The sequence below is a fragment of the Pholis gunnellus genome, assembly GCF_910591455.1.
Source record: "Pholis gunnellus genome assembly, chromosome: 8".
NCBI classification, from domain to species: Eukaryota; Metazoa; Chordata; class Actinopteri; order Perciformes; family Pholidae; genus Pholis; species Pholis gunnellus.
The window spans coordinates 6,808,478-6,830,916 of record NC_136534.1 but is presented as its reverse complement, the minus strand read 5'-3'; the positions used below and the strand labels follow the sequence as shown (position 1 = coordinate 6,830,916).

At 41.3% G+C, this 22,439-nt stretch overlaps 1 protein-coding gene across 2 annotated transcripts in view; it reads left to right on the top strand.

The window, feature by feature from the left end:
* The window catches only part of me1 (malic enzyme 1, NADP(+)-dependent, cytosolic), a 68,529-nt gene that overhangs the window by 29,755 nt on the left and 16,335 nt on the right, over window positions 1–22,439 (top strand). For both annotated transcript variants that reach the window (XM_079164010.1, XM_079164011.1), the window contains 2 exons: window positions 17,075–17,150; window positions 18,812–18,973. In XM_079164010.1, coding sequence (XP_079020136.1) covers window positions 17,075–17,150; window positions 18,812–18,973 — 238 coding nt within the window. The remainder of the gene's footprint in view (window positions 1–17,074; window positions 17,151–18,811; window positions 18,974–22,439) is intronic.

The window sequence follows — 22,439 nt, the reverse complement described above, 5'->3', positions numbered from 1 at the left end:
TGACGTAAAATATCTTGTCTCTAATCTCTGCTAGGTGTGACTGAATTCAAAATATTATTCAGTTTCTATCTAAGCCCAATGCACAGGGAATTTTTACTTACCAGTATCCTCTAGTAATGACTGCAATGGATTACTGATGCCACTGTGTGTGTGTGCATGCGTGTCTTCCAGTCAGACCACCATAGCAGCAGATTAGGTCTCTATTTACTGGCTCTCAGGTATAAAGAGTTTCTGTGTGGAAGCAGCAGCGTCTCCTTGTCTTGCCTGACTTTACCGGCTAATCTGCTTCTTGAAGACTAAACACTCCGACACCAGGCTCTGTACCGGAGGCCAAAGGTCAATCCCCATTAAGTGTCAAAACACGGCTCATTCATTGATCTTTCGATGGGGCAGAGGCAGGAAGCGAGGCTATAAAAAGGAACACATTCACATCATCAGGAGATTAGCGGACATGCTTACTTTTATTGGTTTGTAAGCTCATGAGCGGACGCAGTGTTTAGCAGAGAAAGTTGGTCTGTCTTCATCTCACAAAGTTTGTTTCTGTTTTTCGCCATAAATGTGAGTTGTATACTTTGTTTGACAGCTGAAAGTGTCAGCTGTGATAAATGATAATGTTTTGTAGCGGAAAAATTATCCCAAGTATTGCATGAGAGTAGTTAGGTGTACTTCAATCATGTCCAGTGTCCCCGGGCCCTCTGTGGTGCACTGCTACCGAGTGTCTAAATACACCTTTAATAGGCCCTTTTAAAGTAACACTCCGCTTGTTCAAGGAGCTCTCGAGGTACGTGACACAAACCAATCCATCTTACTGATGGAGATGGATGATCATCAGTATCCCATTAATGGAGTCCTGGTTGAGGGTCAAGGGTCAGCAACTCTACTACTACAGCTGCCTGTCAGGAGCTGGAAAATATAATTGATAGTTAGAGATAAAGACTAGATGTTCTCTTTATCTTCTGCCGTTCTTAATGCATATAAGCCTTACTTACAAGTATTACTGCTTGTAGAGCTGGAGATAGAATATATACATCTATTTGAAATGAACTGCTAAATTCATTTTGCAAAGGGTCCATAACTAAAAATGTCTGGGATTAGCTAACAATAAATATAAGTATACATTTTATTAGAAATATAGCCAGCCCTGTCTTTAAACTAGTAATTGTAGGTCTGACATAAAGCACGACGTAGCAACTTCCAGGCCAATTTCTCACCTCCAATTTCTACAAAACCTTTAGCCCAGTGGACACAATGAGGGAAATTTGACAGCATTCCCAGAACAGCCGCCATCTTTTTGTTTCCATCTGAGGATAGCTTGGTGATTGGCACGTTTGTCCGCTCAGGTGCAGGAAGGGTTTGTGATGTCCGTTGAAGGAGAACACCTGCTAAGTGAAACCCTTGCTCCTAGCAAATGCTTATCGAGCCTTGTCGGATCACAAAGAGGGTAAAGAGACCAAATAGTTTTTAATATATACCTGTATCAACTTGACTATATAAGTATTTATAGTGTATGTATCAGGCTGTAATGTATCTGTGTGAGGGTAATAATGTATGAAAGAATTAAAGTGCTATTTCATTCATTATCCACTACATAAAAGATGTACTGTAATGTGACCTTTTAAGGCTGGACTTTGATTAAAACGAGGGTGAGCTGCAGGAGGTTATAAAGGCCTAATGAAAGGCATCGGCCGAAGCTGCCTCGGCCACCTCTGAAGTGGCACATGCCGGATGAAGAAGTGTTCCAGCCTTCACAGATTAGGGGCTTCAGAGCTGGGATTTCACCCCATTCAGGCCCACACACGGCGTTACACTGCTTTGCCTTCTGGATAATTACTCCGCAGATGATATTGAACCGTAATGACTTACTTCAAATCATGGATGAGAAACAACTACTTATTCCACAGAACTCGAGTCCAGTAGAGAATTTGTTTCCTCATAATGACGGATTGTATGGCTTTTGCTGATGTATTTTTTTTACCGCAATTTTGCTCTTTGGTAGACCATGAGAGAAGCTCAGAATAGTCTGTGTTGAACTACATAAGCATTGGAGAAGTAGGAGGGAGAGAAATGGTCTGGAATTACACTGACCTCATGAGAAACGTGGCAAACATTGTGGATTAATTCCACCCTGGAATTTAAGTACCTTGTGCAACAATATAGAGCTCATGTCAGAAGATGTTTTAGAGCCAGTGAAAGCAAAGTACACAGTAGACTGTAACTAAAGTTTTCCCGCAGTATCCCTTGGTATAAGCAGCTAAAATCCACAGCAGTTGACTGTGTAAACATGGAAAGTAATCAACCTAAATAAATGTTTTGAATAACTGTCAACACGACTAAGACTACCTGGCTGAATTGTCTGTGACCTGTAGTACCGGGCACCATCACTGATTCAAAATGCCATAACTCTCCATGACTTACAGCGTTGTAGCATGGCTGGACAGCAAGGTGGTTGGGTTTGGCACTTATGAAAACATTGCAAACATATTCGTGTAGGTTTTGGTTCGGTTGACCGCTGTCAGCCTACGTAAACCTTGAAGATGTTTGGCCTCAGTCAGGGCCTGTGAACACCGTGGCTGTCAGGTACCAGCTTCATTGACTGACCGGCTGTCACTCAAACTCAGATTAAAAAATTTGGGCAAGTGCTATAAACACTATTCGATAAACGAATGGATATTGGCCCAGTAAATAACAGCCAGACAGCTGATGGTGTGTGGTGTTAATGCAGAGTTTTACAGCTTACTGACTTATAACCAAGAACGCACATGTCTTGTCCTGCATCTCAGCTTGTTGAAACGGCAACCAAACGAACATTCATCGGGAAGAAGTTTACTAAATTCAGCTTGTAGATTAGATAATTAACTGATTAACTGGACCACATTCAACAGAATGTAAACGTACCTGCGATTGTTACTCTGGTCTCTTTAGATGCTGATGTGGTCCTATCTGTTCTATACCACAGATAAAAAAAACAGTCTGCCCATGGCGTTGTAAGCTACAGGGCATTGGAGACTCTTGCAGGACGCTACAACAGGTAAGGCAAGGGTCACATGACCAACGGGATTCCAAGGCTCGATTTCTGCATGTTGGCAGTCGCCATCTTGTTTTTTAGCCTTCGCTATTTTGGTCTTTGGTCGTTGCCCCCTTGGCTTTTTGCAACCAGAAGTGACATGAGAGGTTGGAGGAAAGTACAACTAAACGCTGAATATGACAATTTTATGTGAAAAAACATTCATGAAATGAAAACACACTGTGAAAGGCTTAAAGTTGTAAGACGAAAACACGGATACAGATTTGTTTCTGCACTGTACGTTTGCTCTGGTTTAAGCTCTAACTTAGATGCTTATTTAAAAAAGGAGATGCACTTATGACTTCTGGTGACTAGTAGTTCTCTTGAATACCTGTGTTGAACACTTATTGTAAGTCGCTTTGGATAAAAGCATCTGCTAAATGACTGTAATGAAATAATGTAAATGGATACGAACTCACTGAACAGAATGTCGCTCCACCGCTTGCTGTTCTTGTCATCTAGCCCCGTGTTAGCCACATGTCACATCACCAGGTAGTCACGCCCTAAAACATACCCTACGAATTGAAACTAGCGATTAAGACCATAAACTCGTGTTCACAATTTTACTGAGGTAATAAATCGAGTGAGAAGTAAAGTCATTTTATCATTGACTTCCACACAATCAGCCTTCTGAAGACCAGAGGAGTCGCCCCCTGATAGCATTTAGAAAGAATGCAGGTTTAAAGCACTTCTGCATTGGCTTCACTTTTCAGACCTAGAGGTTACCGCCTGACTGTAACACAGATATCGGTAAGTAAGTGAAAGCTGTTGAAATGATCATAAAATGTAGTAACCAAACGTTCCTTACTATAAATACTATGATTTCAGTTTGACTTCATTGGAACTGCTAAATGATACATTGATACAAGACTCCCCTTCCCCGACTAAATTATAGAGCACAGTTCTGTTTGGCTGCTGTCCCCACACCATCTCCACCCGACACATTTTGGTGGTCAGTAGTAATATTTCACCAGCCCACACTGGAAATATCGACTTGCTGAAGCTTATCTGATGCTGTGAGTAAATCACACTCAGCCTGGCTTGTAGTTCTGAAGTTCAACTCTTAAGGTGTCTGAGCAGCGTGCAGCGGAAAATCCATCCAGCACGTCACAAAAGTTGGCAGCAAGCTTAGATCCTCTCTCATGGCTTTAGTGTGAATTTAGAATAAGTGAGAGAACCGAGTGTAGAATGACCAAAGGGTTGAGCACATAAGGACTTAAAGTGAATCAATTGCCAAAGCGTCCTCGACAGTAATGACCTGAACTAGTATGGATGTAGCCTTCATCTCCCTGCCTTGAGGAACTGTGGCAGAACCATGAGACCTATAAGAAGGTAGAGGTTGGTGAGTTAAATACGATGCCTTACGGATTATCCATGTGTTGGAAAACGTTGCCAACTTCCGCCACTTTGTCCGTACACGCTCTGTGTGTTTTAACGATGTTATCTTTTCTTCGTAACTGCTGCTGCAGGGACCCTTTAAATCCTCAAAGGGAGTGACAATTTAAAATATAACTATATCATGTCTTTATTACCACTGTCAAGGCTGAAATGTGTGCATACTGCTTGGATGCCAAAGCACATGTTGGAGGTGGCTTGTCATGAGCTTGTGCAGGAGGGTTGCCAGCTCCTGCTGGCCTCACTCCTGCAGCCAGAAAGGATACGTGCGACATAATGCAGCACAAGTGTGTGTGTGTGTGTGTGTGTGTAATGCGTCTATGTATGTCTGCGGGGTGAATGGAGTGTCACACATGTTGTCAGAGGTGGAATTTTTAACACGTGTGGACAGATTTGTGGCCCCGAGTTGGATATCGCCAACAATGTCATTGTCGTTTCCATTATTGACATTCTTCCCAGCAGCCCCAGCTGCACACACACACGGTGTGAGGAGAGCAGCGGAGCAACTGACCTGTTTTCCTTCCATAATGGATCCAATTGTAAAAAAAACCCAGTGGTATTACCTTAAACTCAAGAGTTAAAGATAGGGCTAAAGGATATAGAGTTAACATTTAAGTGTCTAATGGGTAAAAGATCACTGTTACACCTCTTTGTAATCAATAGACATACGAACCACTCGCACCACGCATGGAAAAATGCCTCCGTAGTTTGAATTCAGCTTTGTTTCCCCCTGGATTGAGTGGAAACTCCAAAACCAAAATTTCCCTAAGTCACAGTCCAAGCTTCTTGGCATGTTGCAATCTACAATCCCTGGCTTTCCGTTTCGAGTCGGGTGTAAAGCTCACATTATGGCCTACTGGAATGATGCACAAATTAGAAAAAATATAACAACAGCCCCATCGGATCTAAACTGCTGTCACAACTTGAAAGTCTGATGGAGCTCAGTGCTGGCCTGAAGCTTTTTTTTCAAGACTGTGTTGATTAGTGGAGATGATGGAGTTTGACAGTTTGTTGTCACTGAGCACAACTAACCATCTAATTTACTACTGTAAAGTGTCAATTTTTCCAGTTGTTGTATTTCAACTCGGATACAATTTTGGCCGTGCAGGGAGACTTCACACATTGCATCAATTTCTGGAGTATGTTGTGTTATGATATGGGTGAACGGTGACCACCAGTTCGTAATCATCATAAAGCAAGCAATTAAGTACTACGGGCCAAAATCACATCTATGTCCTGATTCATTTATTCATTGCTTTTTGTTTTTGCATTTTTTTATTCTGTAGACTATGTTCACATCATGAAAAATCAGCTTAGGTGGTTTTCCTGTCAGCCACGTCGCTGGCCATAACAAACACATAGCAGTCATAGCTATTTGGTTGTGATACAGTCGTTGTTGGAAAAAGACTACACTGCAAGCTTTGGTTAAAGGCAGAATGATGAGATTTTCCTAAAGTCATACAAAAATAATCCCTGTCAATCATCACTTCTGACCCACTAGAAGTGTAAGGTGGTGCCAATATCTAAAGAGACCCATTTTGTTACGTTTCTGGGCGTCAACCTCTATAAAGACTTAGCGACCAGTTGCCAGATCGACGAAGAGGAAGCTACGAAAATGTCGGACACAGTGGAGAAAAACATAACTGTAGCGAGACAAAATGCATATTTCATAAAATGTCAACTATTTCGAAGTAAAGAAATTCATCTTTTAAACATGACAACAAATGTTCCCTAACCTTTTAACAGAGTATATCTAAACCCAAACTATGATCTTTTCATTTTGCCTACATGTGACCAAACGTCATTCAAAGTTGTAACAGACTAGAAATCACTTATATGTGGGAATCTTCGTCTTTCTGAAAAATTCAAAGGCAATTTTAAGAAAGTACATTTACAGTATATGGAGGAATGATGGTTTCCAATCTTAGCTGAGCAGACCAGTGAAACTGGGTCAGCCTCATGTTGACGGGGGACACTCCCCTCTGACTAAAAGAGCTAAGTCAACAGATCACACATTAATCACCAACCAACGGCATCTCTTTTAATATCTTCACTTAGATAAGACCATACTTCTTAGAATGGTATGCGGTTTATACAATATCTGACAATAAAATCTGCTAACGTCTCTGCTTCTTAATCGTCAGTTCAAAACTCCCACTATAGTTAATGGATGTGGTAAGAAAGCACTAAAAGCTAACTTTTCTTTGTTTTGACAGCTCCGTCAGCTCTCAGCTCAGCTTTGGCTGTGAACACTTGTAGACCTGTCACGCATTTGGCCCGAACTTAGAAACTGAAAACTTGAAGGTATCCATCTGCGCTTAAGGGCCGTGTGAGCTGTGGAATCAATCAAAAGGCTTCCAGACTGTAAGCGTTTTCTACAAACATCATTTAATTCACTTTCAACACAACCTTCTGCAAGGAAAGAAACAAAATCAGAGAGATTATTCAGTGGCTTTATTTGGGGAGTAATACCTATATTAGTCTTGCAGACTTGAAATCATTTAAAAAGGAAACAGATTGCAACCACAGTATGCTAAGAATGTCGATTGATCTACTAAAAATAACATTACTATGAGCAATATGGCTTCTCACACACACACACAAAGCATGCCATCTACATCATGTCAGAGCTATTTAGAACATAGGATTCTGATTTGACTGTTATTTTTTTACATAAAACACAAGGCAATACACTAAAATCATATTTAGTTTGTTTTTGGCAATTATTTTGGCGAAGTCTATTCATGTGCCTGATAGACTTAGGCCATTTTTTATTTTTAATAGTTGAAAGTTTCAGAATATTTATTGCTAATCCATTAAGATTTCTTTAGGCTTTGTAATTGTGATAGTGAGTGAGAAATCAAATTGCACTGTGCGACAGACGTATATGGCATTGGTTCAGAAGTTAAGACGTGCTTGTTTCTCAGCGTTTAATATGTTAAGGCACTCCAGCAAATCTGCTGCACACTTTGTTCCATCTGAATATTAGCAGATAAGAATTTTATACATTCAAACTATAAATAATAACTTCATTGGTCTTGCGAAAGCCTATTTGATCCCAGCCAATGAATTGTAATAACATTATATATGAATGTGACAAATGAGATTTATATACAGTGGAGCATTTTTTGGCAGAGCATGCTGGATTTTAAGGCGGATCTCTGCAACCATCCTGCTGTTTCACAGCATTCATATTCCCCCTTGTATGAGGCACTGTCTGCACTTCTATGTCATATAAAATGTGTATGTCACACACATTAGGAGAGGTTGTCTGGATGTACATTTTTGCTCTTAATTCTACAGAGTATACATGGTGTCAGGGACATGGCCATTAATGAACACAATGTTTGACCTTGTGGATATTATGGATGATCTCACTGCGAGGTGATTGGTTTTGGTGGTGTTATAGACTGACTCTGTCTGACCTCTGACCTCTCCACAGGAATGGGATTTGACTTTCCTTTTTGAATCTCTTTGATCAGTTTTCGTTACGTGAGACTTGACCTCTCCCCTGGCATCCTGAACATTCGCTTTGAGTTATGCGTTAGCGTTACATCAGTGAGAGCTTAACTGTCGCCTACGGGGCCTTTTTGCATATTAACACATTCCTCTTGTATGACAGGTGGTAGAGTAAAAAAGAGATGGATTATGAGTACAAAGTCAATGTAGAATGAATTTGGCTTTCTTCAAACAAATGTATGACCAGTGTTTATTTACTAGATGTGACTCAAATCCTAGCAGTGCAGATAGTGTGTCCAGGTTAGTGTATGGTGTAGTTTTGCGAGCTGCCATTCTGAGTCGAGTGAATTCAAAATTGCAGGATGTCCCATGTTGTGCTAGTGTTGATTCTCTCTGACCAATCAGTGGTCTCCAGCGTCTTAACTCCACCTTCTAGTATTGGATCTGCTCTTTCCGAACCTTGACAGAATGGGTACCAATAATGGAGCGGTTCTATTGGTACTATCCACAACTTTTACTCATGAAAACACAGAAATAACCGTTCTAATATGTAACAAACTGAACTGAACTGGACTGCTTTGGTTGAAACGAGCCAATTGTAACCATGATTATGAAGATCCTTAAACTTGAAAAGAATAGTCATTTTCCACCATGAGTTTCCGATGTTTCTAATTTTGACAAAGTCTTTTTTGGAACCCAAAATATGATCTTTTCCTAAATCTAACCAAACCTTAACCATAACTAACCACTAAATCAACCCTACTCTCCAAGGTGAGCTGGTACCAAATATCACAGGTATCTTATTCAGGTTCTCCAAAACAAGACATTCATTCAGGTTAATGGATTCATTTTCCAGAAAATAACAAAATATGAATTCACATCTGAAGACCTGCTTGATCGTCTTGCGACATAAATAAATGGTCTTGAGAGCCTGAACTGGACAGTGAAATACAATTGTATTAATATTCCATTGTAAACTGTGATGGTTTTAGCCTCTCACTTGGTGTCATATAGTACATGAATTTTCTCCTCAGCTAAGCCCTGAAGAATTTGAAACTCTTAAAGCTTTTCTCCATCTGTTCTTCAGTGGACACTAGCGGCTCGCCTGACACCAACCCAGACCAGACATGCCTGAAATTGAATACACATTTTTCTGTGAGTGTCAAAGAGAATACAATGGGCCATCCATTATTGTCATCCATACAGTGCTCAATGCTTTTACAACATTCTCTTTCATCAATGTTCTTCATGTCTGTTTTTCATTAAAAGGATGACCCTTTGGATTTATGAAGTTGTCTTGTATATGCATTGTGCAATCCGGTCCTGACCATTGTTGCTAACACAAAGCAGCAGTTGCAAATGCACAGTTGCTGGCAGAGGCAAAACCCAATTGCTTTTGAATGCGACTTTGCAACCCACACTAAACGTCATTGGCATGCCCCAAATGACCGGACGTAGGGGAATGAATGGAAAACCTGCTTGCAAGAGGGCTGGAACTCCTCTAATAGCCAGCTGGGTTCATCAGGTCTGTGTCTCTGATTCCTTTAGCAGGGCGGTTGTGCTGGAACGGGCCCTTTGCTGCTGCTTCTCGCCCCTCGAGTTATGCAAGGCTGGCTGAAAGGGAAGCTTGATGTCCACAGCAATCGTCTGGACATTCGAATGTCTCTCCTTCACCCGCACAGCTACAGTAGACGACAAGTTTTGAAACCCCAGAACCTCACGCTGTCTGGTTGCTATTTTCATCACTTCCAGGTTATCCGGTGTAAAAGATTCCGTGCCTTTTTATGTTTCTCCTCAGCGTGTTACCCGAAGTGATGAAAGGCCGGTCAGATTAGTTAAACTGTGTTCATTTTGGCTGCAAATTCTCTCGAGTTTCCCGTCTCCTTCCAAGTCTGGAAAAGCTTCACGAGGGAAGATTAGTTGCTGTGTAGAAGCCCGGGATGATTTCAGCGGGCTGCAGTGGAATGAAGTGGGAGTGGGTTATGATTTTCCGAGGCCAAGGACTGGAACTGGTTCTTGATTGCGATTCAGGCAACGTGTTGAATACTTGTAATGTGATGGAATCCTGTCAAAGAGCGTGCCATGGAGGGTGGGAGGCAGTGGAAGAAGAGTGCATTGTCTTGGGAGGGTCGCACTGGATGGAGAGAGGAAAGAGAATTCCTGCGCGTCACGTTTCATTTCAAAGTGATGAGAGCTGTGTGTAGGACAAAACTTACTGGGTATAGTTGCGTCTTGCTGCTAAGACATTGAACAAACACAGAGAACTGAAGGCTATGTGTGCTTAGACGGTGACTGAGAATGGTGGATTATGGGTTGGATGACTGTTTGTTGAGCTGAATTATTCACCCACCCTTAGCATCCCTTTTGTCGTTTCTATTTATTTTGTTCTTTTTGTGTTTACAGAGTATTTTTCCCAGAAGTCTGTTGCATATTTAGTTTCTTTGACGATCATCTTTTCCATTGCATTTAGGTATTTTTAAAATGGGCAGTGTTTGCGTCAGCTCAGGCTGCACCATGAACATGGGTATTGATTGGCACTGCCAGACCTTCAGTTCTCCTGACAGTTTTTCTTCTCCTCCTCTATTGGTTTAGTCAGATGCTTGGCTGCCTGGTGCGCTGCAGCATGAGTGTGTTATTTGTGATGCCAACAGCTTCACTCCTTTGGCTTCAATGACTCAGTTGCCTTGGAAATGATCCGTATGAACAAAATCAAGGGTATGAACTAAGTAATAAAACTGACTTGCTCTACTGTTATATGGATACGTGTAGGTAACTTAGTTTGTGCCTAAACTGAAGAAACATCTCATTTGCTTATGAATGTGATCAAGTCTGTACTGTTAAAAATGATTATCTCTATTTGCGATACTTGACAGGAAAAACAGTCTTCCCTTTTCATGGAAAGCCATTAACTTATTAAATACCACTCAGCGTAGGAAGCAAGAAAGTTGAAACCAGCGGTCTCATTGCTTCAATATTGTGCTGTCAGTCCTTTTCTACAGCGTGTGGTCAGATACCACATCCAGTCATAGAAATTACTCTGTCTCCTTCTGAGTGGGCGTATGTCTGTGTGCATGTGCTGGGCTGGTTCATTTGATGCTGTGCTGGTCCTCAGAGGATACTCCACTCACCTGATATGATGACAAATAGATGTGTGGTAGACCCAGACCAATGTATTGAACTGTAATGTATTAACAAATTGACTACTGACATTCATTACAAATTAAAACATGGAGCCAAACACAAGATACTGTTTATCCTGGGATGAATTGTTGGGTTTACCTTACCTTACCACTTACCTGTCACTGACAACAGTTAGAAACACTGCAGTCTGCAGTGTTGTAGAAAGAACCAAGCTGCATTACAAGTTACTCAGGAAAAGCAGCTTTACACCACTGCATCTATTCGACAGCAAGAACCATCTACTGCTCGGTAATATAATTAATAATTATAATAAACAAATTAGTTCATTATTTTGTTGTGCAATTTATTACTTTATTAAGTAATTAGTCCAGTCTGTTGGTCAGTTTGATACACTTTACTTATAAATGGATGGCTCAGTATTCATTTACACAATTATCAAGTAAAGTTTAAGAAAAAAAAAAATATATATGTATATATGTGCGTTTGCCCCAGTGAAACCAATGTGGAAGTGCCATAAACTTGCATTCTTTCTAATGGCCATCAGGGGGCGACTCCTCCGGCTGAAAGAAGAAGTCTGATTATATAGAAGTCTATGAGAAAATGTCTCACTGGATTTATTACCTCGGCAAACATAAACATGAGAAGACTTGAAATATTTAGTTTCAAGTCTTCTTCAATACGTCATGATGTTCATTTAGTAAACTATGGTTCATTTAGAGCAAAAAAGAATGATATGCTTTAGGGCGTGGCTACCTTGTGGCTGACAGGTCGCTACCACGGTGCTGTCCGGTCTGGGAGTTGTATGTTGATGTTTTTGTCTTACGACTTTAACCCTTTCACAGTGTGCTTTCATTTCATGCGTTAATTGTAACATTTTGGTTGCCGAAAAATGTCTTTTTCAGCATTCGGTTGTATTGAGCCCCACCCTCTCGTGATACTTCTGGTTCTAAAAAAACCAAGATGGCGACGACCAAAATGCCAAAACTCTAGGCATATAAACCATAGTCCACAAACAAATGGGTGATGTCACGATGACTAAGTCCACTTCTGATATGCTGTCTATGGTTTGCCTGTGAAACCACTGAAACACTAGACGGATGTGTTGTACATGATCAAGCCGTGTCCTGCCTTTATTGCATTCCCTAAAGTAATTGTCTTCACATCCTTCATTTACTTTGTGAAATAAAGCCACTGAGGGTTACAACACACAATTGGAGTAACATCCGGGTAACTTTTATTAGTGCCTTGTCTCATCACTGAATAGGAGCCTGCAATCACCTTGTCTGGTCTTTAATTCACAGGAGAGCGGAGGTCATGGTGATTGCTTTGCTAGATGTGTTTCACTGAAAAATACAAAGACTACTGAGTCTTTCTTGAACTTAAAGGGTGCAGGCCGGAGGGAACATAGCCCCTTACGGCTGAGGCAACTCACATTATGTAAATGTAGAATGTGTACAGTAATACCTTTTTTCTTGAGTGACCATATGAACCCTGACCAAGTGACGAGTTGATTCACCTATTATAATAAAATCATGAATGTTAATCTGTTGTTATTGGCAACTGCATGGCTTTGTTTCAGTGAAAGCCTGTTGAAGTTCCCAGCCTTCATACAATGATATGTCACATATCCCAGCAGCTGGTCTGGCAGAGGGATCCAGTGTGTTCATTTTGGAGTGATGCTCCTGTTTGAGCCTGTTTTGAAAAGCCATGGATCTCCACGAGGGAGTTCTCTCACCGTATAGATGTGTTTCCTTTTCCAGCAGACAGACTGTATCTTGGACATCCCTCTGCTTTTATATACCATGAGTTCCACACTGTGCTAGAAGTTACAGTGCCTTGCTTTTTCAGTTTAGTTCACTTTGTGCGTGCACAAAACTTTCTGTTGAGGACCTCAGAATGCTACATGTCGTTGCTAAATGAGTGTCTCGCTATCGCTCCGTGTGCGACCTTTCTTGTTGCATAATCTTTGGACAGTGTGTCCAGCATGTCAGACAGCTCTGGGTAAATAAGAAAGTAGTTAGTCTAACAGATACAGATTTCTGGGGTCAGTGGCAGCTCCAGCAGGCTGATGGAAGAGATCGATAAACTGTAAGTCTTACTTTAAGTCCAAGTCCCTTTAAACAGTTCATTTTTAACGTCAGACGATTCGTATACAATTCAAGATTGGATGTAATGCAACTGGTCTTGGTTGAATGTGAACTAAACACTGTAGTTTGATTTATTAGATTATGGACCCAATGGATGTGTGCGTTGGCTCCAAAGGTGCGGCGTAACCTTTTAACGCACAATAAATGCACCGTAAGGCCATAACCTGTAGTGAAGGGTCATGGGTAGATATTGCTCCATGCCGAAAGAAAATCCTGACACAGCACACTGTATACTGGAACTGAAAGGAATAGTGTTTTATCTTCTTGACCAAGAAGGGTACTATAAATTCTGGCAAGGGAAGCTTTAGCTTTACCTCTCAACAATCACATTTGCTCTCTGTCAAAGTGACATTTCAGATGCTTTTACAAAATGTTAGACGTTTGTTATATTTTTAATTGGAAATTACACACATTAACAAAAAAGAATGTTTTCACTCAGTTGACATTTAGCCCTTCCCTCTGGCCAGAGTCACACGCCAAGATGTCGGTGCCATTCAGCTCCAATTAGGCCCTTTCAAACAAATTTAGAAAATCATGTGGGAAAAATCCTCTGTGTTGAATTTTCTCAGGGGACAGATTTGGAGCTTAATTAGTTGGAGACGTCTCATGGTGTGACTTTGACCTCTCGCACAATTTTTTACAGTCTTTTCTCAATGATTTGTGTTCACTGTGTCAGTCGAACCGCATGTAGCTTTGCTAACAGTGGGCGTCCAGCACAGTGAAGATCAAAGTTATGCGCTGGGGGTGAAGAATGGTGACTGGTGGTGTTTTGTGTGGACACGGGTCAACGATCGGAAGCCGGCTTCCCCGTGGGGCTCAGGCCGTGTTTTGGGGTCATGGTGCGGAAAGCAGCCTGTCCTCCTGCCGGCCCCCGGCAGCCTTTCCACACTCCCTGGGGTGTGTTTTGTGTTGGGCCGCAGGTCAGCGGCGCTGCTGTTTCAGGCCATCAGGTTGTTTTCTTTACCCTCTCTGTTCTCGCCACACTCTCTTACTGGAAGAGACAGACATGGCAGCTCAATGCTTTGTGGCCCTCCTCTCATCTAGAAAATAAGGCGAGTGCTATTCGTTGTGGTATTTCAGCAGCAGTAGGCTTACACACATGCGCGCACACACAAATATCAACTCTATAAGAGGAGAAATATAGCATTCCCAACCAGAGAGACTTGTATCCCAGGAGTGTACTTTTTCTTTGGAGGTACGTGGAAAATTATGGAGTATTTCAACTCATCTGCTGTATACTCTCAATGACCCATCAAGCCAATTTTTTCCCCTTTTCAAAAATAACAGACAGTGATGATGGATTTAAAACAGCACGACTCCTGACATCATGAGATAATGTAGATTAGCTTGTTCCTGGTCTGGGTTCTGTAGATATGTGATGGACTTTCTTAGAGGAGTTGGTGTGTGTGTGTATGTGTGCACTTTTCTGACTGTTAAAAAGGCATAACCACCGCTCCGGCAGCTCTACTTCGTTATACTTGTCAGGGTCAAAGGTCATGAGGTCGACAGCTCCTCTGCAAAACACAGAATGGCAGAAAATGAGGGTTTGGAGGTGAATAATGGCAAGCTGAACCTGAAATGTTTTTCATAACCTTCATGTTGACGGAGATTAGGCATTACTGCCAGTCTGCCTGTCTGCTTTGATCCATCTCATGGAGTTGTTTTCCAACAGTCGTATTGCCGGGTCAACCTTTCAGCCCCATTGCCTCTCTTTCTCCCAAAATGACTCATATTCCTGTTGCTGGCAGTGGCTCGTGGTCCTCTTGTCCTCAGGTAAACACACACAGCGGGCTATACACACATCCAGTGCGTGTGCATTTCCGTGCACAGATGTGTAGCTGTATGCAGATGTGCGTCGTGGTATTGCCAGAAACATTTGATGGTGTTTAAAATGCCAGATGTCTGTGACCTTTATGTGACCTGCAGAGAGCTCTTTGCAGAGGGAGTCAGCCTCCATGTCTTCTTCTCTCTTTTCTCTCCTTTTTGTCTAATGCAGCGCTGCAACCAATGATTATTTTCATTATGAATTAATCTGGTGATTATTTTTTTTCAATTATTCGATTAGCCATTTAGTCGATTGAATGTCAGAAAATGTCCATTCTAGTGGCCAAGGTTACATTGTCAGATGTTCGTTTTTGTTGGACCGGCAGACCCCAAAGATATTCAGTTTTACAATATAACAAAGAAAAGCAGAAAATCATGGCATTGGAGAAGTTGGAAGCAGAGAAGTTATTTGTTCTTTTTGTGTATGAGACAATTGTATGAGACAATTGTATGAGACAATTGTCTTGTATGAGACAATTGTCTTGTCTTGTATTACGAATGGGCCACTTGTAGAAAGAACTAGACCAATGATTACAGGTGTTTGTATGGGTACATATAAATATAAGCTTTAATTATTTATAGATGATCCATCCTAACCACCTTTGCTCAACTTTTTTTCAAAATATTCAGTTGTCTCAGGTTATGGAATTAATCAAGGGAAAAAGCTTTTGGTGGAATAAAACAATGTTAAAACAACATGAGTTACATCAAAAGTCTATTTAAAGGGGCTGCCTGATGTATAGCCTACTCTGGGATTTCGACCTGTGAATTGCTGTTTTTGGCTCCAGGGATGGCAATGTCGCTCAGTCGGTCAACCACTTTAGTCCAGACTGAAATGTCTCAACAACTGTTCAATGGATTGAACATTCATGGTAACCAGATGATGATCCCCAGACTTTCCTCTGGCGTCACCATGAGGCTTTTCTTTTAGTGAAATATCTCATCAACTTTTGGATGGACTGCCATGAAATTTGGTACACACATTTCTGTCCCTTTCAAGAAGACTTTAAATAACTGTGTTGATCCCTCAACGTTCCCTTCAGGTCAAACTTGGAATTTGGTTCAAGACCAAATACCTGAAAAACTAATGACATTCCCATCAGTTGTACTTTGTGTTTAGTGCTAGCTAAATGATAGCATGCTAAAACGCTAAACATACCTGCTAAATATTAGCATGTAAGCATTGTCATTGTGAGAATTTTAGCATACAATGTCACTATTAAGCCCAAAACACCATTTGTGTCCAGCCTCACAGAGCTGCCTGCATGGCTGTAGACTGTTTTATCTACCATGGTTACTGGTGTTAAGTGGAAACCCATGCTGACAGTCTCCCCTTCCTATCAAAGCAATTTTATGTGACAAGTTTATGTCCTTCTCTTCATCTCACTAGATTTTATTATTGCTTTTAACAATGTTTGACATTTCTCTGCTGTCTGTCTTCCACAAGCATTGACCTGAGATGGGTCTTTACTTTATGGGCAGATTCTTACAAATAGTAATGTTTTTACTGTCACTGCCGCATGGAGGAGGTGTTGCCGCCCCCCTATTCTATAACCAGATGGGTGTGTTGGGTAGAAAAGACGCCGCAGCTGGACCCTACACAGAGATGATCTCTTTATCCTGGGATTGTCCCAGAGGAAAGGACCCTCATTCCAGCGAGCAGAGGAGAGAGAAGAGGGAGGGTTGGTGGGAGGGGGTGATACTAAGATGAATGAATATTTGTGGAGTCTCAAGGGTCCAAAGCAAACTCCCTGCAGAGGCCCTGGGCTCTGGGCTCAACATTAAAGTCCCAGGTGCCATCGGTATTCAATAAAGCCGTGGTCAAAGGAAAGAAAGGCAGAAAAGAAACTTCAAACAGTCTCCTAAGAACAGCTCAAAGCTTTTCCCTCAAATCTTGGATATGTTTTTGTGTTGCCATTACAGTATTGCCAACATTTTAGTGACATTTTTGCATTAGTGATGCCTTTTGAACATGCAAGAAGTGTGGTCTCTTTCTCTTCCTTCTGCTAAAATGCGTTCTTCCATTTGATTTTCTATGTTCCAGGGGGCTGTTCATCTCTATACATGACCGGGGCCACATTTCTACGCTGCTCCAGAACTGGCCAGAAAAGGACGTCAGGGTAAATGATACCGCTCAAACGGTGGCATGAAGTCTTACTTATTAATGCTCATGTTGTTCCAGCACTGTCGGATTACAAAAACCCATGGACACTAAGTGTCATTCTGTCATCAATAAAGCACAGTATAACAATGTTCGAGTGCAAAAATGGAAACACCAGAAAGGTTTGGTCGATTGGCTCAGTGGCCAATAAAAAATTTGTGATGATACAAAAATAATTTGTGGCTTTTGTATTGGTTCCATGGAATTCGCTGACAATTCTAAATTATAGAATGTGACCTGCCTTATCATTACATTACATTACAGTCATTTAGCAGACGCTTTTATCCAAAGCGACTTACAATAAGTGTATTCAACATCGATATTCAAGAGAACTACTAGTCACCAGAAGTCATAAGTGCATCTCCTTTTTTAAACAAGCATCTAAGAGCATAAACCAGGGCAAACGTACAACAACATACAATAAGTGCAACGAGCTAATACGATTACAATAAGTGCAATAAGCTAATACGAATAAAATAAGTGCTAAGTGGAAGGCTCAGGGTAGTACTTCTTGAAGAGGTATCTTTAATATCCTTAGATTCATATGCATTTAGCAGACAACATTTTACTGTAGGACATTGCACTATACACAAATTGAAAAACAACAGAATACAACCAACAAACTTTAGAGTCATTGTTTCGACATAGATTATGGTGTCTATGATGTTTCATTCTGATAAAGCAACACAATGTTGTTACCTGGTAACAACATTGTGTTGGTCCTCTTGACCTGCTGTATTGGCCAATTTCCCAAAAGCCTGAAATATTCCTTTTAATCTTCTGTATAGAGCAACTATGTGCTAAGTCACGATCTAGTCATATTCAGAATGACGAAACCAGTGGACATTCCTGGCACGTCAAATAAACCTGCAGCTCAGCCACCTGTTCACGGCTGTCAACAGCAGGGCATTTAGCTCAGTGCTGACATGCCGCCTCTCATTGTCAGGGTGGTCTTATCGTAAAGTCACCTAATACGGCCTACTTTTAACATTTCCATAGAGGGGAGGGCACACGGGAGCCAGGGTAGTCATCCACTGACTCACACATTAACAAGTGATGGTTGGGGGGAGAAAAAAGCTCTTAATGGTATAAATTATGGTCATTATAGATTTTAAACATTCAAATGGGAAAACTAATGACACTCTTTGTCAGATTGTGGGAGGAACGTGGCTATTAAAAAAAAGTTATGCTAGTGTTATCTGCGTCACACAGATGGTGGAAAAAGACAAACACTTGACAATTAGGAACATTTCAAATTAAACTATTTTGCTGGGGATATTAACACAATGGATTTGATTCATGCTGTGGAATCAACCTCATTTACTGCTTAATGAGTAAAAGAAATAGTGGAAAGCCAGGAGGGTGAGCTGTAGGAGGGCCTGGCTTACACTGAGGGAAAATAAACATGTTACTGGGTAGCAGGGTGAACTTGTTATGCTCAAAACGATTTGAATTCATGAGGGAAGGAGGCAGAACTGCTGCTTCATTTATGTTCTCATAAGAATGTGTGTAAATGTGATGTCAAATCTAATTTTAGACTACCCTACATGAAACAGCATTATACACAGATTGTAATTGATGCGATGGTTGTTTAAAGCTTACAGTTCTGTTGATTGACAGGCGGTGTGTGTGACGGACGGAGAGAGGATCCTGGGGCTGGGAGACCTGGGCTGCTGTGGCATGGGCATCCCCGTGGGCAAGCTGGCCCTCTACACAGCCTGCGGAGGTGTGCCGCCACAGCAGTGCCTGCCTATCATGCTGGATGTGGGCACGGACAATGAGGTGAGAGCTGAGGTCTAAATATATGTGACGGACCATTCACAGAACTATAAGCAACTTCTTATATTGAGTTATCTTTATTTTGCGTCTATCAGAGATGGAAAGCAGTATTTATTCATGAACTGTTCAGTACACAAGTATAGTTTTAATGCATTTTCATTCTGTTACAGAATAAATAACTAGTCTACAGTTATGCTAGCCACTCTGTGAGGCTGCAGTTAGCACACACTTTATCTAAATGCTAACGCGCGAATGCGAACATGCCCTCAAAGACGACGCTAACATGCTGATATTTAGCAGGTTTAATGTATACCATGTTCTTAATCTTACTTTAGCACGTTAGCGTGCTAACAATGGCTAATTAGCCCTAGCACAAAGTACGGATTAAACAAACAAAAGATGCAACATGTTAATTAGGGAGCTTTTAAGGTGCTGGCAGGCAGATTTTGTTATCGCTTGCAGAGTTTCCAGTCTTTATGCTAAGCTAAGCTACCCAGCCGCTGGCTCTAGCTTCATATTTACCGTACAAACATGAGAGTGATATCAATCTTCTTGTCTAAACCTTGACAAATATGTGAACAAGTATATTTCCGAAACGTCAAACTCAACTTTAGTAGAATTTGGAGTGTAGGACTATCGCCTGTAGTGGAGTATTTTTAGTGTGGTGTTGCTACTTCGACTTTGAAACATTTACATTTTATTGAAGTACAGTGGAGCTAAGACTAGGCAGGGAAAATGGTTTACCTCCCACACAGAGGCCAGAGATAAAGGTTAGCTTCAGAGCAGCAGGGGCTGAATTCAAAGTGGATTACATTTAATTAGATAAAACTCTAATCGTCCCCTGTGGAGAAATTAGGTCATTATAGCCCAAGGAAGTAAATATCAAGTGTGCTTGGTCTTCCTGCTCACCTTTCAACTCTACTGCCCCCGACCCTTAAACTCAAACTATTGCTCCAACACATTAACAATCCATGAGTACATGATGGTTGATGCCAGAAGGGAAATGTTCCTTATCCCCCGTAGCCAGGTAGGCCTTGCCTCAGAAATCTGCCAAGAAAAAGAAAACTAATCTCACACTTAACAACCAGGAAACACCCTTAATATAAGTGAGGTAAGCAGCTCCATTGATGGATGCCAGATGGGAAAACACCTCTCCCATCTGCCAGCCTGCGACAGAGCCAGGGTTACCCACCTAGGGTCCCTGTTCTCTATGGCAGCGTCTCTTAAAAGATGATTCAAACTCTGGGCAGGGCAGCACGTGCGTCTGGAGCCTTAAACAGACTAGGAATAGCCTGTGTGCACATCTAAATATACACAACTCTCAGCCAAGGGCGTGGCAGCCTCAGATGCATGTGTGCTCGACACAGTTGAGCTCAGCCTGTCAGTAGCTGTCCTGCATCGTCCAAGACTGTCTTCACATGACTCAGTCCCCGGAGTTCAGTTTCTATCCAAGCAAATGTCCCAAGTGGATTAAGGAAGAGAGATGTTGCTGAGGATGGATGAGTTTGCAAATAAAATTAAACTTCAAATGTAACTGGCAAAAAAAGTATACGCTATATTTGTTAGACTGGAAACAGACCAAAAATAGGAAAAGCCCACTGATTTCATGCAGAAATATTTTGCATTATAACAACGAACACTGCAATCTTCCCAGAATGCCTTTGCAATATATTACATTGCTACGTTAGCCGTCTTCATGCCATTGGAACTGGATTAAGCGAGAAAAATCCTCTCTCATTACACCCTGTCTTTATCTTTATAGACCTACAGTACTGGCATATCTGTGTGTTCTAAGTTTCCACATTGAGCTTGAGCGATTCTGGTTAAGCGTGATAATACCATCTGCAGATTAGATTCTTGGGTGCACAGCAGTTTTTAGACATTTATGGGCAACACAGCACAACTTTAACAATCTGTCTCATAGCTTGATTTGTTCCAATCCCTCAATCTGCCTTATATCTGCTGCCAAAAAAATAGGGAGAGGAGAAACACTTGTTTTGTTTCTCTAACTATTTTGGCAGCAGATATGTGTGTCAGTCCATTGCAGTTGAAGCAGCGCTGTTGGTCTTCAACCATGACAACTTAAAATAGTGTAGGTAGAGAGGTTATAGGAACAGTTAAATTCACAATGTAGCTGTGCAGCTAATGGCACTGTGTAAACAGCCAGCTTGGTTCAATCCAAATTAAAAATTACGGGTCCTAACACCTCAATAAGCTCACTAATGAACACATTGTAAATCAATGTGTTAATCACTGGCTGAGTCATGCAACATGCAAAATATCTGGAGATACTGGGTGGGTGGATAAAGTGTTGTTTGTTAAGAAAGACTTTTACTCGGCTCCAGCTCTACGCTTAATGCACATATTTTTAGTTTGGGGCAGTAACAAGTAATGTGATTACTTTCTTTCAGTAACAAGTAGCTATGCCTTACGCTTGTGAGAGGCGGGACTGAAGGTGTGTGAGGCAGTTAGCTCCTATTAAAAAGGTAGAAATGCAACTCCAAAATTGTAAAAAAAACAACAACAAAAAACTATTCTTAGCGGGCTTGCTGCTGTTAGTCCTGGTTTTGTTTAAAGTTGGAGGTTGTGTGAAATAGACTGTTACTGTGCTGCTGTGTGCGGTTGCCCAGGGCTAACGTCAGGCTAGCTGCTAATGATAAGTACATACCTATAAAACATTGTCTTGCTTTTTCAGAAGTTGTAACCTTGGGTTTGGAGTTGTTTAAAGGCATATGCCATATGAAAAGTAATATAATGAGTAATATAGCAAATTAGTTTTGTTGTACTTTGGATTTATTCCACTGGAAATGAGACTTACTGTATAGACTTCTTGGAAAGAAAGACATTATTTACCATTAACTATAGGGCATTACTATCCATCAGCACCTAACAGAAAGTGTACTATACATGCACAGGGACAAACCTTGTCTGAAAGCACATACACACACACACACACACACACTCCGTATTGTTGTGTGTGCAACTTTAAAAGAAATACCTTTAAAAGAGATTTTACTGTAGTCTGCCTGGCCCTGGCCAACTTTTCCATTTTTCTCTTATTCTAAAGAGATGACAGGCTAAATGAGTTGTAATGGGCTAAATAGGCTGTGTGTGTGTGTGTGTGTGTGTGTGTGTCATATGTGTAGTTCCTCCCTCGGTACCCCACCTCAATCTGCCATTGTGACTGTGAAGGCATGATGGGAGCAGATGGAGGTGGGACGCTATGAGGTAGTGGTAGCTCCAGCTAATTATTAAAATTACTGTTATTATGGGATTATATTTGTCCTTGAGTGGATATGGGAGTAGAGAGAGAGAGAGAGGCAAGCTGGCAGACATCCAAACAGTCGAGCAGGCAGCAGACCCCCTGACCAAGACTTTTTGAACATTTTGGGAAACAAACTCACTTCTTCTCATCTAACTTTTGGCAAGAAAATGAATTCCCATATTTCCCAAGCGTGGAACGAGGAGG